Source organism: Palaemon carinicauda, chromosome 15 (assembly GCF_036898095.1).
Source record: "Palaemon carinicauda isolate YSFRI2023 chromosome 15, ASM3689809v2, whole genome shotgun sequence".
Lineage (NCBI taxonomy): Eukaryota > Metazoa > Arthropoda > Malacostraca > Decapoda > Palaemonidae > Palaemon > Palaemon carinicauda.
In genome coordinates, this window is record NC_090739.1 from 77716661 (window position 1) to 77742493 (window position 25833).

The 25833-nt window shown below is 45.4% G+C and overlaps 1 protein-coding gene and 1 pseudogene across 1 annotated transcript in view; both read right to left on the reverse strand.

The window, feature by feature from the left end:
• Positions 1-25833, reverse strand: part of LOC137654683 (methylmalonyl-CoA mutase, mitochondrial-like) — a 169604-nt gene that overhangs the window by 122929 nt on the left and 20842 nt on the right. The window contains exons 4-6 of the mRNA XM_068388559.1: positions 19054-19251; positions 18605-18736; positions 4633-4809 (exon numbers count right to left, since the gene is read on the reverse strand). Of these exons, the coding sequence (XP_068244660.1) occupies positions 4633-4809; positions 18605-18736; positions 19054-19251 (507 nt within the window). The remainder of the gene's footprint in view (positions 1-4632; positions 4810-18604; positions 18737-19053; positions 19252-25833) is intronic.
• Positions 11399-11517, reverse strand: LOC137654862 (5S ribosomal RNA; annotated as a pseudogene).

A 25833-nucleotide genomic window follows, 5' to 3' on the forward strand; every position in this document is an offset into this window, starting at 1 on the left:
TTCCTGACACAAAGGACCTCATAGAAGGATAACTTTCGCCGCAGCAACGAACTTTCATTTTTTGCCACTGCTGAAAGAACACGAAGAAGAAGGGCAATCTCACTTACATCGTTTCTTACAAAAACAATATCTACCACTGGAAGGATGGCCACTCCTTACAGTAAAGTCAGACCTCGATTATCGCGATGGTTATGTTACAAAGACAGCCACGATAAGCAAAAATTCGTGAATAAATGTTACACCAGGGTGGGCTAGCTCCTAACCTAAAAAGTCACTGCCCTTTGCCACAAGCGGATGCCCGAGCTGATGATTAACATAGTAAATACTGCCTAATAGTTTTAATTTGGTTTCTACAAGTTTATAATCATATGTACAGTGTACAGAACATTTGCACACATGTACACTATGTACTGGAAACAGTAAGGTTACAGTGCATTATTGTACTAGGGTAAAGTTTACCGAGTCGTCATCATCCCCTTACTGTTCTGTATAGCAAAAGTTATTCCTATCTAGTAATATTGTATTGTAACCTAATACTCACTGATACTATAATGTATATTACTGTAATATGTGTACAGTAATATTACTACAGTACAGCTTAACTGTACTTACTGTAAATGTTCATGTTCGGTGTTTTCGTTCAGACAACTGTAGTCTATGCCGCAACTCTACAAGCATGACGCAACTTACAGTATGTGTTGTCTCTGGCACAGTATGTTATCTATGCTGTCTTAAACTGAAACACAGCTTATTCTATAAACTAAAAACTTAAATACTGTATCTCGATAATAATTGTTTCTTTTAAATAAATAAAAACTGCATTTGATCACTATTCAACAGCTGATCTCTCTCTCTCTCTCTCTCTCTCTCTCTCTCTCTCTCTCTCTCTCTCTCTCTCTCTCTCTCTCTCTTTTATTTAGTTTCGGAAGCATTATTGCATTCTAGGAAATTAGGATTATTTAAATAATTAATTGAGCTTTAATAAAACATATACCATATATTACTGTGTAAAGGATGACCCCATGTAAACGACGAACCCCAAAATTTCCTTTGAAAAAAAGGGTTTTTTATCATATACTCCATGTAATGGGCGGACAGCAATTTCAAGGCCAGCCTGTTACTACACTTTGGTTATAAATATTTTATCACACATATTATAATCTTTATTCATAATAACATCTTTACTAAAAGCTCATAGTATCATTGGTTATCACTTGCATGTGTAAATGCATTTGTTTGTTCGTCATGATCGGGGATGAAACGTAAACAAAAAAATTTCTGTTTTAGACGGTCTTTTTAAGAAAAACATGGCATAAAATCGCTCTTACTTCATTTATGTTGAATTTCTAACCTACTGTATACACAGATGTGTAAATGATCGGCGATGGAATGTAAACTAAGCAATGAATTAGGTTTTAGGTGGCGTGTTTAGCAAAAGTATGATATAAAATCATCTTTATTTAATCTATTTTGGATTTCTAAGTATACGGCAAAAGCATTTTAACCAATTTAGACAAAACGGAGGACGATGACAGTGCTACTGTGCTAGTAGTGCAAACAAAAGCAACGAAGATTATCCCCAAGACGATGGTGTCCTGATGAATTTTTTAAACACTTTTAATAGTTCGAATGGCAGTGTTGATTTTGATGGTTTTTAATTTCAAGTTTATTGAATCAAGTTGTTTTTCTTTTTTTTTTAATTGTTTGCATCATTGTTTTCCTGTATACAATAGTGTAGATACAGTACTGATAATCTGCAAATTTTGAGGTTTTGGACAACCACCACTACCCACATCTCTTGGCAAATAATGTAAACATTCCTAGCTGTCCGAAACTAGTGATCATATCAGCTGATCTGATCACGGCACCCAAAATACTTAAATTGATAAAATACACCCGAAATTTAAAACAAAAGCACATAAGTGTTTTATTAATGCACTATTAACTATTAAAATAATAGTAATTTTCTAAATAGCAATAACGCTTCCGAAACGAAATCGAATATTTAGTGAGAGAGAGAGAGAGAGAGAGAGAGAGAGAGAGAGAGAGAGAGAGAGAGAGAGAGAGAGAGAGAGAGATATTCTCTCTCTCTCTCTCTCTCTCTCTCTCTCTCTCTCTCTCTCTCTCTCTCTCTCTCTCTCTCTCTCTCTCTCTCTCTCTCTCTGTAATAAATGAAATCTTGGTTTCTTTGCAGTCTCTATTAAGGCTTTTTAATCAAGTGCCCCAGAGCTAAAAGCTATAAAATATCGTGCATCGGCGGTAGCATGCCTTTGAGTTATTTGATACAAAAATTGAGGTTGACGGACTAGGCAGGGTTGATCAGCTGATTTGAATGAAAACAAGGTATACGATTATAATTCACTTTGTTTTTAATTATAAATACGATACTAAAATGTGAATATTACATGCATCATTATTGGATACAGTTAAGTGAAACACTAGGGAGAGAGAAGGACGAAACAATGTGACAAAGAGACGAGACAGGTGGAGGCGATGGCATGTGTACGCGCATGCGTTCAGATTGCCCGGGCCTTGCGGTAGCACATTCACTCAGCTAAATCTACGCTAAATCAAATAAATTAGCGAAATCATTGAATATGGAAATGCGAGAAGGAATGAAAAATAGGAATGGGAATATGTGGAACGAGGGATAAGAAAGGCGTTTAAAATTATTAATAAGATGAAAATGATGAATGAATGCTAGAAAAGAGATGAATAAAATCGTAAAAAATAAAGAGAACCAAAAGAATTGGAACGATAAGTTGTAGATGTGTGTGGGAGAGCAAAGTAAATGTACAAAAGGGATTTGGTAAAAGGATTAAGGATATAATAATAATAAGTGAAGGACAATAATAATGTGAAAGAGATACCATACTAATATAAATGATAGGTTACATCAGTGAGGTAATTCTCTGAAAGTGAATGGTCATATCAGTGGGATAATATCATGAAAGTGAATACATTATAGGTTTACGACGGACTACGCAGATTTGATCAACTGATTTGAATGTAATGCAGGAGATTATAATTTGTTATGTATTCAATTATAAATTTAATACTAATATGTGAATATTACATCTATTATTATTGGATACAGTTAAGTGAAACACCAGTTTAATCAAAATTCGGTTTACAGTGAACCCTCGTTTATCGCGGTAGATAGGTTCCAGTCGCGGCCGCGATAGGTGAAAATCCGCGAAGTAGTGACACCATATTTACCTATTTATTCAACATGTATATTCAGACTTTTAAAACCTTCCCTTGTACGTAGTTCTGTTAACAAACTACCCTTTAATGTACAGAACACTTAATGCATGTACTACAGTACCCTAAACTAAAACAGGCACAAATATTAAAGGTGATTTTATATCATGCATTTCCAAAACACGCTAAAAAGCATGATAAAAAATGGCAACCAATGTTTTGTTTACATTTATCTCTGATCATAATGAAGAAACAAACTGGAGGTAGAGCTTTGCTTATTACCCAGACATATTTCCCATACTTTTCCCTTAGAACTACATCACATCTTCCTACTTTAGATATATATATATATATATATATATATATATATATATATATATATATATATATATATATATGTATATATATATGTGTGTGTGTGTATATATATATATATATTTATATGTATACACATATACATACCTACATATATACATAAATACATGCATACATATATATATATATATATATTACTGTATATATATGGGTTATGGAAAAAATCCGCGAAGTGGTGAATCCGCGATGGTCGAACCGCGAAGTAGCGAGGGTTCACTGTATTTCAAATATAGGTGTAATTTTTTTTCACAGTAAATGGATACACACTGTACAGAGAGAGCTAGGATAGTGGTGTGCAGCGCTCCCAATCTAAAAGAACATGGGCTATTTGAAATCATTGCCCAGCTTGAATTTTATTGCAATTTTTATGAGAATTTTTATCTAATAGGTACTGCATTGATCTTGGCCATCCCAATGCTGTTGCCAATTATTAGAAATCAAATTCTTAATGTTGGGTAAACAATAACCACCCCAATTTTTTTTTTTTTTATCCTCCTTGGCCGCAAAAAACCGAAACCGCGATTAACGAGGTCTGACTGTACTCACATGGTGATTCTATTGAGCAACTCTTGCCACAACAAGAGGGGCAAACAGGATGCAGATCAACATCTACCCAGATCGTGACAGTGCAATAGGGAAGTCTATCACGGCTGGGTCATGGACGCATGATATTAGGCTTACTAGCCATAATGAACTCACAGGTTATGACAGTAACGCAAGTGACAGTGAATAATAAAATGCTATAAGGGTATGTGTGGTGCAAGTGGATGTCTAGTTTGTTGAGAAAGGAAGGGATACGACCCCTTAACAAAACGACCATGAGAGTAGTGGGGCGTGTCATTTGAAGGCACACCACGCTGCCATGCACTTTGGTTGCTTAGCAACTGAATTGTGATACAATCAAATTCCTTTTTCGTTTGATTGGCTGGTCATAGAGAACATGAGACTAGGAGTACCACAACTAAATGACTCGGAAGTTTGTGTCTGCGTAGGAATATTGTAAACAAATTTTTACTACTTTTCATAATATAATAAAACAATTCTATAACTCACCTTTGGAATACCAGTTTCTTCTTGTAAAATGATTTGGGTGTTTCGTGCAATGCGTGCTGAAAAGACTGTAGGTAGTCCTAATGCTTCATCAAATGCATTTGTATGCAATGACTGTGTCCCACCAAAAACTGCTGCCATTGCTTCAATTGTTGTTCTAATTATGTTGTTGTATGGATCCTAAAAATCAAAATTAAACCAGGTAAAGCATATTAAAAAATCTGCCTTTTCCTAGTTAAGTCCCATATTTATGGTAAACATATAATATCAAAACATTATCTCCCCTATATAATAAAGAGCAAGTCTTTGGCTATAAATATATAAATATTTTTTTGGGTAGGGGGAGAGGATAGTCATACCTTGGTATAAGGGTTTACAGGCATATCTATTTAAATATTTACCCATCCTTTAGGATGGGCCAAATACACTAGTTTACAAATAATAACTAAAAATTACATAACAGCAATTATGAGAAACTGTAAAACATTTTAGGAGGTTAATTCTTGAAAGAAGATAATGGTAGTAGAGCATACTGTTTATGGTCATAATGCTAAGCGTAAGAAAACTATTTAGAACTTACTAAATACTCAACAATTTGTTATTGTGGTTGTTAACTTAGCTGTCTTCGTACAAGAAAAGACTATTTTACTATGTAGAAGATTTCAATACTTAAAAAACACAATAAAGAGTAAATTGAATAAAATCTTACCACAAAATTAGGATCAAAACCAGGAGTTCGGAGTGAAAGAAAAGGGGGCTACAAACAGAGACACGAAAGTAATAAAAGAAGTTGGAATCTAAACACTTAAGCCAGTACCTAATGATTACCTGGGAATGCTGCACACTTTGAATAATAATGACTTTTATTTAATCTTCTGAGCCATCACTGACTCAAACTAATGGCAATTTCTTCTGAATGAATTTAATTGTCTAATGTGAGCAATACATATAAATACAACAAATTTTGAAATAAATTTGTATTTTTGCTAGCTATACAGTACAAAATTTAGTCCGTTAAATAGGAATGTTTTCAGCCCAAGCTGGAATGGCCGTTAAAATCATCAACGAGGTAGTTAACACCAGTTGGAGAATACAAGGGAGAAGCTATGCCCCTCGTCCTGTCAGAATATCTTCAATTTGACCTTTCCAATCAGGACTGAGAAAGGTGGTAAAGAAGGAAAGATTAACTTGAAGGACTCAGGTTTGTATAGATAAAATCGGTGCTTGGCGGGTTGGAAGTCCCCTTATAAAGGAACCAGTTGGTTCTTTTTCTTGCATGGTCTTGTAAATGATGAAGGAGATGACTCCAATTGCCTCCTATCTGTCTCTAATTTGGATGAGTAGACTGATAAGGCCTGGTCTGTACATGATGATTTGTAGTGGTCAAATGAGAAAGCCCTTCCTCGAGTGGAATACCAATCTGGAATATGCCTAGCGTATGATGATCAATGAGTTAGTGTAAATTTCACCTTCATTTCCCTTATTATGGAGAATGGAAGAGATACCTTTTCAGGATAAAAAATGATGCTCATAAGTGTAACTCAGCATCAAGTCAGAGAGGGGACAGAAAAAATGAAGGAGAAGAGCCCATCCTTCTACCTTTCATTCAAGACTTGCATCTCTACATTAGGATAGACAAGATGCTTCCTGTCCTGTGTGGGATGAGAGAGGAAGGGTGAAGGAGGGTGCCAAAGTTCCTCCATCATTCGGGGCTCAGAAAGTGTATGGGGCTGTATACTCTTGTCAACCGCCCCCCCCCCCCCCCCCCCCCCCCCCCCGTGGCTAACAGGGAAACTGGGGAAACCTGCGCTGCTGCAACAGAGTCATGGCCCAGCACTGCGCTAGCCCAGCGTCAGTGACACTGGGCCGTGGACTTAGACAATATGGGTGCTGAACAACTCCCTCAAAAGGGAGCTGGTGTTAAAAAGAGCCCTTTCCTTACCATTACAGCTGGAATTCCTGGACTTTTTCAACCTCTTCCTCAAGGCATATGTCTACCACCCCTGTACAGGAGGCCATGACCTACTCTTGGCACACGGGGATGAATGAGAACAATCATGCCCTCTACAAAAATAACAGAAAGTGTGGATCTACAGCTGGTTTACACTTAAACCGCTTGCAACGTCCACCTCTCCCCACAAATTAGGAATCTCTTAATTCATATTCATCAAAAAAGCCATTAACAGGCAACATTCAATTACTTGAAATAAAAAGAAAATTAGAAGTGTGATTAAGGGTGCAACTGTATGTCCGTACTCATTGTGGCTGAAAGCAAAAGTGATGATTTCTGACAAGTGAAGGGGCAAGGCTTACTGCCCATACTCACCACCTGTCATTAACTACCTCAATGATTTTAATGGGCGGTCCAGCTTGCGCTGAAAACATCTCCCTCTATATGGAACTAAAGTTTTGAATATGCATAAAAACAATCATAACACATATAGGGATCACACCCAGGGCTCAGGAGCTATATAAACACAATCATAACACATATAGGGATCACACCCAGGGCTCAGGAGCTATATAAAAGTAAAAAATAGAAGTTAAAGCCTTAGCACTTTTAAAAGTTTAAAGGTTGCTCATGAATGGCAGAGGCAAGGGACAGTGACACTACCATTAAAGTTGGTTATCAAGGGTTGTCGTGGCCTGATTGGTAACGTCTGTGCCTGGTGTTTGCCAGTCGGGGGTTCGAATCTCACTCAGTCTCGTTAGTGCCATTAGTGTCTGCAACCTTACCATCCTTGTGAGCTAAGGTTGGGCGGTTTGTGGGAGCCTATAGGTCTCTCTGTTGAGTCATCAGCAGCCATTTGCCTGGCCCTCCCTGGTCCTAGCTTGGGTGGAGAGGGGCTCCTCCTCCTCCTCCTCCTCCTCCTCCTCCTCCTCCTCCTCCTCCTCCTCCTCCTCCTCCTCCTCCTCCTCCTCCTCCTCCTCCTCCTCCTCCTCCTCCTCCTCCTCCTCCTCCTCCTCCTCCATAGATGAGATGCATCCTTGTTCCATGTGGATGCTGGGCTAGTTATACAACTACTGTATTTGAGCAGCCACCATAGGTCCAACCATGAAAGTGTCAAGGTATTTATGGATACACTGTACTTTCAAAAGTAAAGTTCGTAAAGGTGGTCTGCCTTTTCTATACTTTGGTCTCGAACACTTGGTCCACTGACAGATTTCTCCTGAAGTTATGGTATCAGTTGAGTTGTACGTTCTATGGATTGTTTCACGAAGGTAGGAAGAGAGCGTGTGCCTTGAAACCTCATTCATGGACCTCAGAGTGCTAACAAAAAGTCTCTGACACCCACGCCTAATGTGTTGGGTCCTTTTTAAATACCACTGCAGAGGCCTCATGGGACATTAGAGCATCTCCTCTTGATCACCACCTGATGACTCTCGAAGAGAGGGGATGGAGAAGGACTTGAACCTTGGGTCATGCGCCGCTGGGTTCTAGGTTTTGGCCACGATATCAGGTACAAAACTGAAGGAGACCTTCCAGCCTCGGCATGGGTGACCAAGAAAGTGAAACCATGCAACTTCCTCGCTCTCTTCTCCGATCCTCGAGAGGCGGATCCCTGTCTGACGACCTCCTATAAGGCTTGAACAGGGTGTGTGTAAAAGCCTTGTGGACTAGTCATGTCCCACTCTGGGGCCTGAGATCCTGAGGTGGCCAAGGCTGCTTGAAGTTCCTCACGAGCTTAGACAACTCAAAGGAAGCGATGAGGTTTATAATATTCCCTCAGCTATCACAGGTGTTCTGTTCCAGAAACACCTGCGATAGCTGAAAAAACCGCGAAAGACAGGAATCTATGGTATATTTCTTTTATTATTTTTAATATTTTAACTTTATTTTCTTTGTAAATTCAAAATTTTATAAACCTGGTATACACTCTTAAAATGACAAATTCGAAGATAATTTTTATTTTTCCTAACCATACAAACCTTAGCTATTTACATTGGGTTTACCTTTTAGCGTAGCTGAAATGGCGAGCCATTAGAATTTAACAAGGGTGTATTACTCCCCGCGCTAGTTAGCGGGGGGATAGGGGAGTGGTAGCTAGCTACCCCTCCCCCCCCTCACACACCGGTGAAGCTCACTTTCACTTAGAGGTAGGACTTGTCTTGGGGGACAGGGCTGGCGGGCAAATATGTGTAAATAGCTAAGGTTTGTATGGTTAGGAAAAATACAAATTATCTTCGAATTTGTCATTTGTTCTGTAACCGAAATACAAACCACGCTATTTACATTGGGTGACTTCCCCTTAGGTAGGGTGGAAAGTCCCCAGCCATACTGGCTTTGGCTTTACCCGGGGACTCAGAATCCGAGTGAGTCGCACTCGAGAAAAGGAGTCCCTGCACCTCACAAGTTCCTTGCTCCACAAGGAACCGTGTGGCCTACATAAGCTTGTGTGTGAAGGAAGAAGTGTGACCCATCCTAGGCAGTTGACCTGGAGTTCCAGAAGGAACTCTGGGTTAGGACGTTCCCAATACCACCTCGTCAGGGTATGGGGGACGCGACAGTATTGACTCAATACTCGGAACACAAGGAAGCATGGTTTACCTGCAGAGGTTCGAGGTCAGCTATGCAGAGACCAGGATGCTGCTTCCCAGTAGAGGGGATGATGAAGAAAGAAGTAAGGGCCAGACATACTTCTTTCGTTCATGCAGACTAAAACCTGATAACAATGCCCTCAACCTTCTGCTACCTGTCCAAAAAGGAGCCTGAGGTTAGACCAGCTGTTGTGTAGCCACCACAGAGCGATAGAAAACGTATCGAAACTCCTGTGGGTCACGCCCTACAGGAAGCGGGCTGCGAAGGTCATTAGACGCTTCCAGACTCCAGCTTGTAGCACCTGCGTCACAGAGTAGTATTACTCGAAGGCGAGGGACGTTGCGATATATCCGACATCGTGCTGTAGGGCGACGTGACGGGGGAGGGTCTGGAGTCAGGTCGAGATGAATGTCCTTGAGTCCGAGCTGAAGAGGTATACTGGTGACTCTCCCCCGTGTCCTTCTTGTGCTCCCAAACGGGCTGCAACTGAGGACAAAATGCAGCTGTTCCCAAAGCTAACCTCTCGATTCCTTTACTGGCAAGAAGGAGAAGGTTTTGGGACATCAGATACAGAATGGTGACTCGAAATCTTGAAGGAATTGGACCGAAGGGCCGGGACCCCGAGATTCCGAGTCTAGCCAACAACTCAGGAGCGAACCTGAATGTTGCCTTCCCCCATTCCTTAGAAAGGGCGGAGTCGTACGAGACCAAGAAGATTGCTTACACACTGGCCGCGGCCCGAGTGAGCAGGAGCCCCAAGACGGAATACGATCAGAGGCCTGACGTAAAGGGTCTTGAGAAGATCTCATAAGGGACTAAAAAGTCCGAGCCATGCTCCAAGTTGGAGGTCTTACTCCGACTTGGGCAGGGACGTTTGCAGCTTCGCATGAGTGAGGAAAGGTCCAGCGGGAAGGAAAAAGTTATTCCTTTAAGCCTGAAGGTTAGGGAAAGGCTGAGCGACAGGCTTCATTGCCGAGAGCAGAAAGGAGTTTCCTCCCGCCGAAAGGCAATATGATTGTTATTGCTGGAGAAGAGGCCTCAAGGGAAGAGGTATATCTCCCACGACACCAACCACCGAAGACTCTCCACTTCGCCTGGAAGACCCCTGCGTATGACCTCCGTCCCGCGACTGTAGCGGGTTGTCTCTTCTTGAGGAGGAGGCGTAGTGTCTCCAGGCAAGAAGCCGAAGCGACGCCCCGGCTCGTGAAAGATGTTGCAGTGTGGTTGTTTAAGTAGCCTGTGCCGTGGGAGAAGCTCTCCCGGGAGTTCCGTCAGGGGGAGTAGAGGGTCCGGAAACCGTTCTGCGCATAGTCCCAGTGGAGCTCTCAGGGCCATTGAAAGGTTGACAGACAACCTGGTCTTGTTGAGACCCATTCTCAACAGACAACAAAGGAGGGAAGACGCAGGCGTCGATGTTGTCCCACCATCACCGGAATGCATCTTGCCAGAGTCTCGGGGTCTGAGACTGGGGGGAAGAACAGCGGAAGCTTGAGGTTCCAAGCTGTCGCGATCAGGTCCCCCAGACCAGGACTTGCTGGTTACTCAAGGCCAAAGACCCCCACGTACACTCTCTCTACGAGGCTCTGCTCGGATAGTCGGAGAGAACATTCCTCTGCCCGGAATGAGAGGGCTGATGGTGGTATTGAGAGAATCTCAAATCATCTCGGTATCTCTACTGCAAGATGCGAAGGTGTGAAAATGCGTCCCCTGCTGGTTAGAACACGCCAGAACCATGAAGTCGACGCGCACGGAGCGACTCGGCAGGAGCTGTAGGATCTGTAGAGGGGCCAGACTACGGGCCCTAAGCCTGCCTGAATGATGGAGATGTATCCTTCAGGTCCTGACCATAGGCCTGGACCGGAACATGCCCCCCCCCCCCCTTTTCTTTGACGAGTCCGAGAACAGCATAAAAAATGTGGGGAAAGGACGAGAATATCCACTCCCATCAAGAGGTTCCATAGGTCAACACCCATTGCAGGTCTAATCGTTCTGCTGGTCCCATAGGGGCCAGAAAGTCCGGTTAATCGTTGCTTTGAAACCACCGGAACTTGGGCCGCCCCACATGGAACTTATCCTGAAGCGACCGTTCGGAACTATAGATGGGTCAATGAGGAAAAGAGAACTAGGAAACGTTCCAAGGTAGGGCTGAAAGCTCTGCTTGACTGAGAACAGGTACTGCGACTCTCCTCAGCCTTGCCACAGTCAACTGAAGGGAAGGCTCGGAGGAGGTGGCAACAGAATCTGGCGTCCCCAGGCGGTCACCCATCCAAGTACCGACCAGAACCGACGTTGCTTAACCTCGCTGGACGGACGAGAAGCGGGGTTTCCAACGTGGTAAGGCTGTTGACTCAATATCATGGCTAGATACTCCAGATGTTGAGGCAGAAGAAGAGAAGGCTCCTAGCAAAATACCATGAACCCCCACTCATGGTAAGCATCCGGAAGCTTGTCCCGGTGATGAAGAAGGTCGAACCCGAGCCTACCGGAGTTGACCAGACCTCCAAAAGGCGAAGGAGGCGGAAGCCTGCACCTGAGCGGCCATGAGGAAAGCAGGGAGAGTTCTCTGGGGAAAAAAACCTGCGATGCCACGGCGGGATCGCCACACTGCATCTTAAGCAGGAATACCTGTAGTCTAGGCTGAATTCCACGAGCTTCCTGGAAGATGGATGGAATGGAAACTGAAAGTACCCGTCCTTCCGATCCAGGGCCTAAGGAGTCCTGTCGCCTCGTTACCAGTCTGATCGATTCTGCTGTTCCACGCTGGACGAAGTTTGTTCGACAAACTTGATCAGGGCTGAGAGGTCGACTACGGAACTCCCGTCTCAGATACTTCCATACAAGAAAGGATCGACTGAAGAAGCCGGGGGTGAACCCGTTGACGATCCTATGGAGGACCTTCCCCTAAGGCATGGATCATTCTGCCCAAACGGGCAAACTCTTGCCGACCCTATGGCATAGAGGTTCAGAGACACTGAATTCGGTGACAGAGATGGCAGGTGCGATATCCTTGGCTGATCACAGAGATCGTGAAGGAATGGGCATCGGGAAGCTGTCATCCGGATGAGTAACCTTAGGCATCCTCCCAGCGTGAAACCTGCAAGGGGGGGGTGCCAATCCTAGAGTTTGTGAACTCTGCCGCTCCCTCTAGGACTATGCCCCCCCCCCCGGGGATAGCCTCCCGTGCCATCTGTTCCTGACAGGAGGGAACTGCAATTGGACACCTTGTCTCAATTGTCGTAGCCGGTCCGATAACTTAGGCCGACGTGGCTGAAAGAAAGAGGCGCTGGAGCCCTGCAGGGTCTGGAAGAAAGCGCCTCGGAGGAGTAAAAACGGAAGTCGACTTCCTCCGCACGGCCGCTGTCTATGTCTCTGTCCTTGGGCACAAACAAACTCTTCCCAAGGATGGAAGGGTGTCTGAGGTTGTCGACATCCACGGATGAGACATCCGAAAGGAAGCCCTCGGTCATTGCGTCCAGATGGTCCAACATCGAGCTTGCCCGCAAGTTCGATACTTGAAGACGAAACGCCAAGGTGCTTGAGCCCGAGAGGAGGAGAGTACCCATGACCTTCCTGTAGCTTCCTTGAACAAAACCTTGGGTCGTAACCGAGGAGGGAAAGGACCTGGTAAGCCCCTTTCACGAGATGGAGAAGAGGAAGGAGTAAACAGTCACCCCTTGGCCGATGGAGAAATCTCGAACAGAAAGCCCCCCGCCAAAAAACCCTTCCAGGGAATGACGGGGAAGGGCTAACCCAGGTTCTGGAAAGAAGAATGTTGCTCAGACCTCCCTGAAGATTCTTCTTACTCTTGCATGTGCCATGCTCTGCATTTACGGGGTGAGGCCGTGTTCTGGAAATACGCTCCAGAAGACTCGCCAGGCTGGCCTTGCTGCGAAACCTCAATGGGAATCGCGGTCGCAATCGCCCTGGCGCTCGCGCGATGGTAAATCAATGATTTGCGCGTGGGCGAACGTGGAAGCGCCCATGCGCGGGCACGCAGGAACGCAAACGAAGGTGGGCAAAGGAGGGCGAGAGTGGTAGGAAAGGCGAGAGCTGGGGGTCGGCGAGCGATAACCCATAGGCGAGCAATGGATACTGCAAGAATTAAGCCGACGTTCGCGCGAAGAAACACCGTAGGTTCGCGCGATGGAACACCGTCGGTTCGCGCGACGGAACACCGTCGATTCGCGGGACGGAACACCGTCGGTTCGCGCGACGTAACACCGTAGGTTCGCGCGACGGAACACCGTCGGTTCGCGCGACGGAACACCATCGGTTCGCGCGACGGAACACTGTCGGTTCGTGTGACGGAACACCGTCGGTCCGCGCGACGGAACACCGTCCGTCCGCGCGACGGAACACCGTCCGTCTGCGCGATGGAATACCGTTGGTTCGCGCGCGGGCGAACATTGGAGAGCATGTGCGCGGACGCGCATGAGCATAGGCGTGCAGGCACGTGGGTGTGCGGTCGCCCGGGCACGTGGGCATGTGGCCGCGCAGGCACGTGGGCGCGCGGGCGAGCGCAGGCGGTCGGGAGACCGATGACGCGTAGGCGGGCGATGGCGGTTGACGAGCGATGGCGCGTTCTGGCGAGCGATAGCCCGTAGGAGAGTGAAGGCGCGTTGGCAAGCGATGGCGCGTCGACAAGCGATGGCGCGTCGACAAGCGACGGCGTGTTGGCGAGCGGTGGTGCGTTAACAAAAACGCTAGCGCGCAGGTGAAGAATCGCGCGTGCGCGTAGGCGATTGCTAACGCGAGAGACTAATGATGGTTAGCGCGCATCGCGCTAACAGAAGGCGCGCAGGTGCATCAGGAAGGAGAGCGCTGAAGCAAGCTGTTAATCAGGCGATCCTAGACGGTCAGAAAACCGTTGGCGCCCATTGGTGCGAGGCAAAAGAAGGGCGCGCAGATGTGCGCTGGCGATTGAAGAAAGCTGGCTCACAGAAGGACAGAAGTAAAGGTGAGCGCTGGCGAGCAGGAGGAAGATCTACAGCAAGACTCTGCTACCGGAGATCGTGGTCCACAGCAGGCGAGCGCTAGATCGCTACTGATGGTGTTCAGGGGAACTGACACGCGTGGCAGATCGATGGCGATCGTTGACGCGTAGGAGATCGCTGACGAGCAGGTGAACGTTGACGCGTCTAAGGTCGCTGGCGAGCAGACCTGAACCGAAGTTCTAGATCGCGAGGGCGAACGTGGGCGCACAGGGCGCGTAACAGGAACCAACAGGAACAGGAGAGATGATCATCATGAGCGCTGACGAACAGGAGAGCGCTGGCGAACAGGAGAGTGCTAGCGATCAGGAAAGCGCTGATGAGCAGGAGAGCGCCTGTGCGCTAACACTGAGCAGGAGCAGGAGAGCGCCTGTGCGCTAACACTCAGCAGGAGAACACAGCAGAAGGGCGCGCAGGGGAACCCTGACACGCAAGGGAAGAACCCCCGTGGAAGGCAACCCTTTGCCCCGAAGGGATCGTTGTCCGTTGGGGGACTGATGTCCGTCGGAAGACCGTTGTCTGTCCGCCGGGAGACTGATGTCCGTCGGAAGAACGATATCCGTCGGGAAGACCGTTGTCCGTCGGGAAGACCGTTGTCCATCGGGAAGACCGTTGCCCGTCGGAAGACGAGGTCAGACTGCTGTCCATCTGCACCAGGGGCGGAAGATCAAGAAGAAGGAGTTGTAGGCTGCATACGGAGATTCAAAAAGGCGTCTCTTAGCACCCTTAAAGGGAGAAGGGAGGCCCTTACGACGAGGCGGACGGTGAGCCTCAGGCGAAGGAGGCCAACAGCAACAGCAGCAGAAGAATCCTCCGAAGAGGAGTCTCTATGAGTGTACTCTCTCGCGAACGAAAGAGAAACACTTCGTAGAAGAGACTGGTCAGCCAGTGACCTAAAAGGAGCAATCCTCCGAAGAGGGGCTCCTGCAGTTGCCCAGCCCCTCGAGCGAAACTGCAGGTGCGACCGCTCAGCACCAAGAGCATAGTCGCACGAAAAAAAGGCAAGAGAAGAACCCCCCAAAAGGGGAAAAACTCAAGCCTGGACAGGAAAAACTTCCCTCGGAAGGAAAGTTACCCACCCAAGGAGGCGAGCCTCCTGAGAGTTCTAAAATGAACTGGAGAGCTGTCAATCGTCACGGGGAGTACTTCCAGTAGAAGGAGACACGCCCCTGATGAAAATCCAAAGGGGAGGCAGCAACAGCCAAATCCCCAGGCCTCAACAAGACAGCTCACACCGTTGCCATATTACAGAAACGAACTAGATCGGTAACTGTAAAAAAATAAAACAAAAATCATTAGTACACATTCATTCCCCTGGGAAGGCTCCGAAGACGAATCCCGAGGGAAAGGAAAACAAGAATTACACAACAGGCACGTGCCCTCACAACCACTTACACTCACGGAAGGAGAACTGTAACCAAAACAGAATTATAACAATTATAATTATGTAACTATGTAATTATGTAATTTAAAAATGAATGAACACTAAAGAAAGAACGAAAACCCCGAAAGGAATCGTTCTACAAAGCTGAAAAATTAACAAATACAATTAGATTCATAAACTAATTGAGACAAAACGTACGGCGTAGCAACCCCCCCACACAGGAAGGAAACTACAAAAGGCGTAGTAACGTAGTAAAAGGGTGAACGACCTCAAGAGAGAGAGAGAGAGAGAAAGACCGAAGTCAAACTCGATCGCAACCCATAAAATTACACCGTGGTGGCCTAAACTGCCGAGGGCTCCACGGAGATATCGTACACTACACACAACTCTGAAAAGGAAACTTACTGATTTCTATACTCAAATATATATACAAACATGAAAAAATGTTTACATATATATTGAGTAAAAGAAAAGTAAGTGATTAAGTAAAGACAAAACAAACAAACAAACAATGGCTGCCAAGCGAGGACAAAGACAGAGACGTCTGTCCCAGTCCGAGCCAAAAGTGAAAGTGAGCTTCACCGGTGTGTGAGGGGGGGAGGGGGTATCTAGCTGCCACTTCCCTACCCCCCCGCTAACTAGCGCAGGGGGTAATACACCCTCGTTAAATTCGAATGGCTCGCCATTTCAGCTACGCTAAAAGGTAAATCCAATGTAAATAGCGTGGTTTGTATTTCGGTTACGGAACAAACACTTTTTAAACTTAAACTTGCTTTTACTGTAGACACATCCATACATGTACATACCGTACAGCATATGAAAAATCAAAATCGGAACATTCACTACCATATGCACTAATAGGCCACGCTATTATTATTATTACTATTACTTGCTAAGCTACCACCCTCGTTAGAAAAGCAGGATGCTAAAAGCCCAGGGGCCCCAACAAGGAAAATAGCCTAATGAGGAAAGGAAACAAGGAAAAATAAAATATATTAAGAACAGTAACAACTTTAAAATAAGTATTTTCTATATAAACTATAAGAACTTAACATAACAAGAGGAACAGAAATAAGATAAAATAGTGTGCCCAAGTGTACCCTCAAGCAAGAGAACTCTAATCCAAGACAGTGGAAGACCATGGTACAGAGTCTATGGCACAACCCAAGACTAGAGAACAATAGTTTGATTTTGGAGTGTCCTTCTCCTAGACAAGGTGCTTACCATAGATAAAGAGTATCTTCTACCCTTGCCAAGAGGAGAGTACCCAATGAACAAATACAGTGCAGTAGTTAACCCCATGGGGGAAGAAGAATTGTTTTGTAATCTCAGTGTTGTCAGGTGTATGAGGACAGGAGAATCTGTAAAGAATATGCCAGACTATTCGGTGTATGGGTAGGCAAAGGGAAAGTGAACCGTAACCAGAGAGAAGGATCCAATATAGTACTGTCTGGCAAGTCAAAGGACCTTATAACTCTCTAGCAGTAGTATCTCAACGGGTGGCTGGTGCCCTCGCCAACCTACTACCTGTGAAGAACAAGAGACAGGATGGGCTTCTCAAATTATTACAGAACCATTAGGCTACCTCAGGAATTTCCTTACCCATGTAACTGCAAGATCTGTTACAGACCAAACTCAAGCAAATGCAGAGTGATCTTAGTGTCAAGCTCAAGTTTGGTGCTTGAGGAAATTCAAGCAATTGCAAAAATAATAGTATCTAAGGCTAGTTATATCTAAGGCTAGTTATGTACAGTGTATCTACAAAGGCAATGGTGGACAAGACAGCTAGATATTTTCCCCCTACAATAAGTTTTGAAAGGAATTTTCAATTTACAGTATGATTGATTGAGTGTTTATTCAGTCTTCATTATTTCATCCTTGGTACATATAACTTCACATAGATCATGTACCAACCCATTGTGTAATTCCAGCTAAGGAAGGCCAAATAATGTCCACAAGACATGCAGAATGTGGCACTGTATAATAACTATGCATATACTGTACAGTCCGATGGACATAATTTTGAGGATCATAGATAACTGTATATATCTTTTTTGCCTGATAACTTCTTCATCACTCGATTTAACTCTTTATTTATAAAATGTTATAACACTTATGTTCAGCTGACTCCACATTAGTTAACTCAAGATATAATGAACTGAGTAAAGGTTTTGTTTTTATAGAATTGACATATAATTGGCCAATTCATCAATTAATCATAAAAATATATCCTTATATTAGCATAATTTGCCAATAAACTGCACAAAACAGAGTTATTCTAGTGTAGAAAAGTGTCCTGAACAAATTCAGTCCCTTTTAGTTTTCATCTAGAAGCATCAGTTCTCGAGATATAGACAGTTTTCCGCTTGGATCCAGCAGCCATTTTGGCCACCATTTTGGAGGAAAGCTCCCAATACTAGAAATTTATACCCAAGCTTACTGGGTGTAAGATCTAAATATATATAAATAGAAAAACACTTACAATTTACAACAGCATAAACATAGATAACCCAAACATAGGTAAGTACATTAATTTGTTTTCTGTTACTAAAGCTTATCAAAATAAAACTTAAAATGTTTTTCTTAACTTGGCTGCAAATACTATACATGCTGCTCTTTTATATTCTTAACTGACAGTGTATTGCTTCTTGCTCTGTACAAATAACTTTTGCCACTGTGTCGATAAAAAAAGAAGTACAAAGCACTCAATTCACGTGACAATTTTAAATATGTATTGGATTTGAGCATTTGCATAAGGTGAGAAAGAAAGGCAAATCATATGGCAAGACAAATTTTGTGATGGAATATCAAAACAATAAAAAATAACGAAAGCAATTTAGAAATTATCTTAGTATTGTACAAGAAATAACACTTACTGATGGCTATAATCCATCAATCATATGTCAAAAGGTATTTTTGGCTTTTAAAAGTTCAGAATATACAAGGCATGTTAGTCTTGAAGCTTATACATAAATCATGAGTCTACTTTGAAATATTGTGAGTACTGAAACTCAATTTCATCCAAATCAATGATTCAAAAGAAAAAAAAGTTATACTAACCTGTTCAGTTAATGACCAGCCTGATGTTTGACTATGTGTCCTTAACATGTTTGATTTGTTATTTTGAGGAGAAAAGTTTTTTTCAATCAAATGAGCCCAAAGTCTTCTTGCAGCTCTCATTTTAGCAATTTCCTTTAAGAGTAGAAAGAAATTATTTGAGACCCCATAAGAGAGGCCATTGGCTACAAAGGCCAATACAGTACAGAAATTATAGTCTGAAAAGTATCAGTATTCCCATGCAATGCAAACCTTCATAAATGTAAAATAATATCTTGACATCTTAGTAAAATAAAAGATATAATGCAACTTACACATTAGTTAAAACCATTTAAATGATTTTCCAAGTTATAATTTCAAAACTACAGTAGTTGCTGTATTTTCATATCTAAGTCAAAGTATCAAAAGTGCATTTTATGCCATTCAGCTAGAGACAAAACATTGTAACTCACCATATAGAAATTCATTCCAACACCCCAAAAGAATGACAGTCGAGGAGCAAACTGGTCAATTTTCAGTCCCGCTTTCAATCCAGTTCGGCAGTACTCTAAACCATCAGCTAGTGTAAAAGCCATTTCCAGCACAGCATTAGCACCAGCTTCTTGCATGTGATATCCACTTATGCTAATGCTGTTAAATTTTGGCATGTGCTGTAAAATAACTTTAAGATAATTTACTGGTAAAACTTTTTAGTTCTATAAAACTGGGAAACTAGGTAGACCATTAGCGTCTTTTCAAAAGATAAAAAAATATCCCAATTCATGCGTGCCAATAAAGTTTGATTCATGATGAGAAAGAAAATATTTCCAGTGAAAGTTTTTGTTTTATGGCCTTTGAATAACCAATACATAACAAAACCTCAATTCACCAAAAATATTCAATAGAGTAAAGACAAAATTTGAACAATAAGATAAATTACTTCTATTCTAACCTGATGTTCATATTGCTTCTCTCTTGAAGCTGGTTAAATATGACAACAGCGACCCTAAAACTAGATAATTTCTCCTTTTTTCCATTGTAATAGTCCTATCCATCAAGCAAGGATTCTATGGAGGAGTTACAATAATTGTGTGTGGGTAAGTCATATCTCTTTTGCCTTTCAATCTCAAAGTTAAAAATAGTTCAATAGCATCTTGAAATGACTAGTCAGCAGGAGGCACGGGACTTGTATATGAACATCAGGTGGATGTAGATACAAGTAATTTTATTACCAAAATTCTGATTTCTTCTATGAACCTCCCTATGTTCATACTGCTGATTTCTACACTTGGATGGAGGTGTGATAATAAGGAAATATATATGAAATCTAAAGCTCTAGCCTAAATACTGTATGTACAATACCTTAATTACAGCACACCTTTACTAATACTAGTTTATGGTAATTCACAGTACTGTATACTAAGTAATTTCAGATAATAACTTGTGAATTTAGACTGGAAAATTTAATACTAAATATTCATGAGGTGCTGAAATTCCATACTGTAGCCATATACAGTAAAGGAATGTGAAAACTAAGAATTCCTATAGGAACCACCCTCAATATTGTGCATAACTTTAAAAGTAAATTTTGTCACTATATTAACCATCATCCTAATATTTGAATACTTTATAAAGAAACTAATACTATAACATGAACTCAATTTTGAGAATTTCAATCAAAAGAAAAAGTTTTATAAAATACAATACCTATGGCTAATACTATGTAGAAAAGCAGACTTCTTTTGACTAATTCTTAGTAAAACAGACAGTGTGTGCCAATGGGCTAGCACCAAATCTCTCACCAGAGACAAAATTCTACAGAACTTAAGAGAAGTAGCCACACTTCTATCATGAAATTTTAACCTTCAGTTCTTTCATTTGACTTGAATCCAATTTTCTGTGAGCTTCCATCACTAAAATCTTAATAAGACGTTTTGAAAACCTAACTCCACAAAAAAATTAGGAACCTTCTGAGTAATGCATTCAGTTTTGCCTAAATAAAACTTAAGGACTTTCATTCATGTGGTGCAGCAATGTATTTTCTGAGTTATTACTAAATTCCATCTGAAAAGAGGGAAGGTAGAAATAGTGACAAACATTGTTATAAAATTTTTTTGGCCCCGAAAGTAGGTAAAAAATATAATCATTATCTCCACAACAAATCCCACATTATAGCAAAAAGCCTGTAGTTCACTAATACATTTAGATGAAACCATACAGTAGCTAAAGGAAAAAGCAGTTTTGCTGCGAGATCTTTGCATGGGTCTTCCAAAAATTCAAGATTTAAAATAATGCAAGATACATCCAGAATCCAATACACTGTTTTGACCCCCGGAGAGGATTCTTAATAACATAACAAAATATCTGAAAACATCTGTAATAATACTTAAGACAAATAAATATTATCCTGGAGGCTTAAAATCACATATTTTAAGTAATTTGTATTTTTCCTAACAGTACTTACCTCGAACTACTTTCTTAGGAGTATCTGGGATCTCCTCCCAACCGACGAGAGTTTTGTGTAGTTTACCCTAGTCCCGTTTTCTATGAGGGGTAACCTCAGGCGGAGTAATACGCGCCCTGAGGCTAACCCCGGGTCAGAGAGCATGCTTAGGTCTCGACCTCCAGTAAGTTCTTGATAGCTTAGGTATCTATGAAGTCCAGCAAGGCAACCGGGGTAGGATGGGCGGGCCATTACCCGAAAGTAGTTCGAGGTAAGTACTGTTAGGAAAAATACAAATTACTTAAAATTTGTGATTTGTTCCAACACGGAGTACTTACCTCGAACTACTTTCTTAGGAGACTTATACCTAAGGAGGTGGGAGTGTCCTTCAGGACCTAGAGACCATGACGAGTATAGAAGAGGAACCTAGGTAGCTGACCACAAGGAAAACATGAGAAAATAGGGAAAACTACGCAAAAACCTATCTTAGTGTCTAAGTAACTCACTTCTGCAAGAATCCTAGGAGACATGTCCTTCCAATGATAGTGTATCCCATGGCAGTTTCAGGGGGCTACCTGAGTCATTTCCGGTAAGGGAATAGGGGAAGGAAGAACAAGGGGGCTCAGGAAGGAACCTGTCTCTTGGACTTACTACCCGCAGTTACCACTGGGGCTACACCTTTAAACCGTTTGGAGCGCGGAAATGACGGGACCGAGCGAGAACCCGTCCAGGGACTTTCTCGAGTAGTCCTTCAAGTAGTGAGCCGTAAAGGTCAACTGGCTAGACCAAGTAGCTGCCCTCAGGATTCGGCCCACTGCCATGTTTTCTCAAACACCAATGAAGTACTTAGACCCCTAATGTCGTGGGGTCTGGGCTTTCCTGGAAGGCGGACCCCTGCACTACTGTAGGCCTTGACGATACCCTGCCAGTGTTCTTGGAGACTGGCTTCTTCACAGTCCCGAGGAAAACGAACAGACTCTTGATCTCGGGTCGAAGCCTAGCTGTCCTCTCTAAATACTTCCATATTGCCCTAACAGGGCACAGCAGCAAGGTCCTCGGGTTGTCCGAACAAGGGATAGCTGGCACTGAGAACCCTTCAACTTTGGGGTCCCAAACAGCTGGATTCTGAGTCTTGGCTACGAAGGAGGGTAAGAATCTGAAGGTAGCTTCTCGCCAGCCCTTCGAGTGTAAGATCTCGTACGACAGGCCATGAATCTCACCTACTCTTTTGCTGATGCCAGATCTAACAGAAAGACTGCCTTGAGGGCGAGCTCCTTGTCTGGAATGTCTTTGAGACGCTCGAAGGGAGGTTCCGAAAGCATCTTCAGTACCCTAGCCACATCCCCCTGGGGCACTCTAGCGGCTTGGGGGGAACACGACTGCTCGAAGCTCTTGATGAGCATCGAGATATGTCTGGAGGCACCTAGGTCAATGCCCTTCAGGAGGAAGACTTGGCCCAGCACTTCCCGGACTCCTTTAATGGCTGGGATGGACGAGCCCACTCCATCCCTGAGATAGACCAAGAAGTCTGCTATCTCGTGAATGGAGGCCCCTAACAGCCTGATGTTCTTCGAGGAGCACCCCCTGGAAAAGGTAGCCCACTTCGCTTGGTACACCGCGACTGACGAACGCCTCAGGTACCCTGACATCCTCGATGCTGTCCTCGACGAATATCCTTCCTTTCTCAGGAGACGCTCGATAACCTCCACGCGTGAAGGCGGAGGGACCGAGGGTTTTCGTGGAACCTTTGGAAGTGAGGCTGCCAGAGAAGGTCTGGCCTGTCTGGAAGTGGCCAAGGTGGAAGGTGTGCCAGTTCCTTTAGATCCGCGAACCACTCACTCTCCAGCCACCAGGGCGCTACCAAAGTCATCCACAGGTTGACCGTCCATCTCACCCTGTGAGGACCTGTCTGAGTCTGCCGGAGCCTGAAGTGAAGAGATTCCCTCAGACGTTCGGACCTGCTGTAGGGGACGTACTTCAGAGCGGGAAAACGAGCCCTTGGGAGCCAGCCAGAGGTACCCGGAACTGCTGAAGCTCCCAGGAGGTGGCTGCGTGGGATGGCGACATGCATCCCTTCCTCCCTAGGGGAACGGCTTCTTCTGTGCCTCCTTCTGGGGGATCTAGTGCCTTCTGGCGTGGCGAGATCTGAAACAGGAACGGGAATGGGACCTCCTTCTGCAGGACCTCTCTCGCCTCCTCTACTGGTCCCTCGGAGCTCCATCCTCCGAGGAGAAAGAGAATGACTCGAAAGAGGAGCCCGAAGATTTGTAGGGCCGCACCGAAGGTTCCGAGTCGTCCCGCGTTGCTGGTGGTTCCTAATGTCGGTCCGTAGGTGACGATGGCTCCAGGAAGACGGGAGGGAGCGATACTGAAGGCGCTGGGGGAGAGCGTATAAAGGTAACTTCTTGCTGGGGAACCACGCCTCGAACTCTTCCTCCAGTCTCATGGGCGACCCGAAGGACGTCCTCGGCGGCGCCCATGCGAGGGGATCCGATGATGGTGAGGAGTCCTTCTCGGCGTCTCCCCCGGCTGCAGACGTACCTGAAATACAGGCCCATGAAGCGGGGGAAGAGGCAGCAGCAGCCTTTCCCCACGTAGGATCGTCGGGAGAGACGGGCCCCGCTGGCACCAGGACTCCGTCCTTCGAACACACTCCCGTCCTTCCCTCAGGCCCCCCACTTGCCTGGACCAACAAAACATCCCCACTAGCAGAAATCTCAGACTCCTGGGGAAGAGCAATGGGCCTCTTCCCCGCAACTGACTTACCTCGTCCCCTACTCTGGGTAGGGGAAGGTGGTTGAGAAGCTCTACCCTACGAGGCATCGGGAGAAGTAAGTGGCGAGGAGAGGCTCGGCTTCCTATGTGACCTCTTGGACGCCTTCTTCTTCTTGGTGCCATAGCGCACCCGCTGCACCTCGTTCCAGGACACGCACTCCGGACTCCGTGCCACCACTCCAGGACTTCCTTCGTCTCCGGGGACACCGGGACTATCTTATGCGGGGAGTTCTATCAGTCTTTGCCAGTCCTTGGCTCTCCTGGCCTGGCCCGACAGGAAGGGCCGGAGTATCTGTTCTAGGTTGTCCAGTCTCTCCGCGGAGGGGAAGGCCCTCGCCAACGGGGAATCTAGGACCATCCCTAGGTAGGTCATCCTGGTGGAGGGTATCATCTGGGACTTCTCCAGGATGATGATGATACTCAAGATGTTGCAGAACTGCAGGAGCTTCGCTCCTTGCTCCCTCAGTACTTCCTCTGAGGCTGACAGTCATCTAAGTACCAAATCAGGCGGACGCCCTGTTCGTGTGCCCAGGCTGAAACTGTTGCGAAAACCCTCAAGAAGCCCTGAGGGGCTGTCGACAGTCCAAAGCAGAGGGTTTTGAGTTGCAACGTTTAGGTACTCCATCTTACCCTTAGATACTTCCTGCTGGAGGGATGGACAGGGACCTGGAAGTAGGGGTCTTTGAGGTCTATGGACATCATGAAGTCCTCCTCCTTCAAGGCCGCTCGGACCGACTTCGGAGTGTCCATCTTGAAGTCGGTCTTGCACATGAATTTGTTGAGGGCTGAGAGGTCTATGACCGGTCTCCAGCCCCCTGTTGCCTTCTCCACCAGGAAGAGCCTGCTGTAGAATCCTGGACCCGGATTCTTGACTGGATCTACTGCCCCTTTCGCCAGCATTGCCGAGCCTTCTTCCTGCAATGCTGCTACTCTCAAGGGATCAGAGGTGGGGGTCCGCTAGGAAGGGCAACCTGTACCCCTCCTTTAGTACTGCTACGGTCCACGGATCCGCTCCGTGGTCCCGCCATACTTGCTAAGCTCGCTTGAGGTATCCCCCCACCTGAGGTGTCGGCAGGAGTAGAGGGCCTCCCCTCCTACCTCCTTCGAGAGGTGCGGCCTGAACGCCCTCTCCTGGAGCCCGAGTAGGACGGTCTGAAGGCTAACTGTGGAGTTGAAGCTCCTCTACAGGGGGGCAAGGCAAGGTAAAGATTACGTGTGCCAACTTCTACATCCGACGGGCGGACGGAGCCGAAAGACACTGAGCAAAGATGCCTCTCCATCGGCCACTGAGGCAGGCACTGGAGAGGAAAGAGCCCTGTTCGACCCGCTAGGGGGAAAGCCACTTTGCATTCGTCACGGATAGAGCCGTCGGGACGGGGGTAGCCGTCATGGGTCTACCCCCTCCCGGGAAAATCCGTGGGGTGTAAGAACCCTGCCATGTCAGCGGCCGCCTCCGATCCTTGGATGGGGCTGGCCGGGACGATGGCACGGCTGGCTCCATCACGGATGGAGCCGCCGGGACGGAGGTAGGCGTCATGGGTGTGTCAGCAGCCGCCTCCGATGCTTGGATGGGGCTGGCCGGGACGATGGAGCGGCTGGCTCCATCACGGATGAAGCCACTGGGACGGAGGTAGCCGTCGTGGGTCTATCCCCTCCCGGGGAAATCCGTGGGGTGTAAGAACCCTTCCATGTCAGCGGCCGCCTCCGATCCTTGGATGGGGCTGGCCGGGACGATGGCACGGCTGGCTCCATCACGGATGGAGCTGCCGGGACAGAGGTAGCCGTCATGGGTGTGTCAGCGGCCGCCTCCGATGCTTGGATGGGGCAGGCCGGGACTCATCACGAATGGAGCCACTGGGATGGAGGTAGCCGTCATGGGTCTACCCCCTCCCGGGGAATCCGTGGGGTGTGAGTACCCTGGTATACCAGCGGTTGACCACGAAGCCTGAATGGAGCTGTCGTGGTACCGGGTATGGATGCCATGCTGCCGGGTCGAGCCGGCGGGTGCCTCCGCTGGACGGATGGAGCGCCTGCA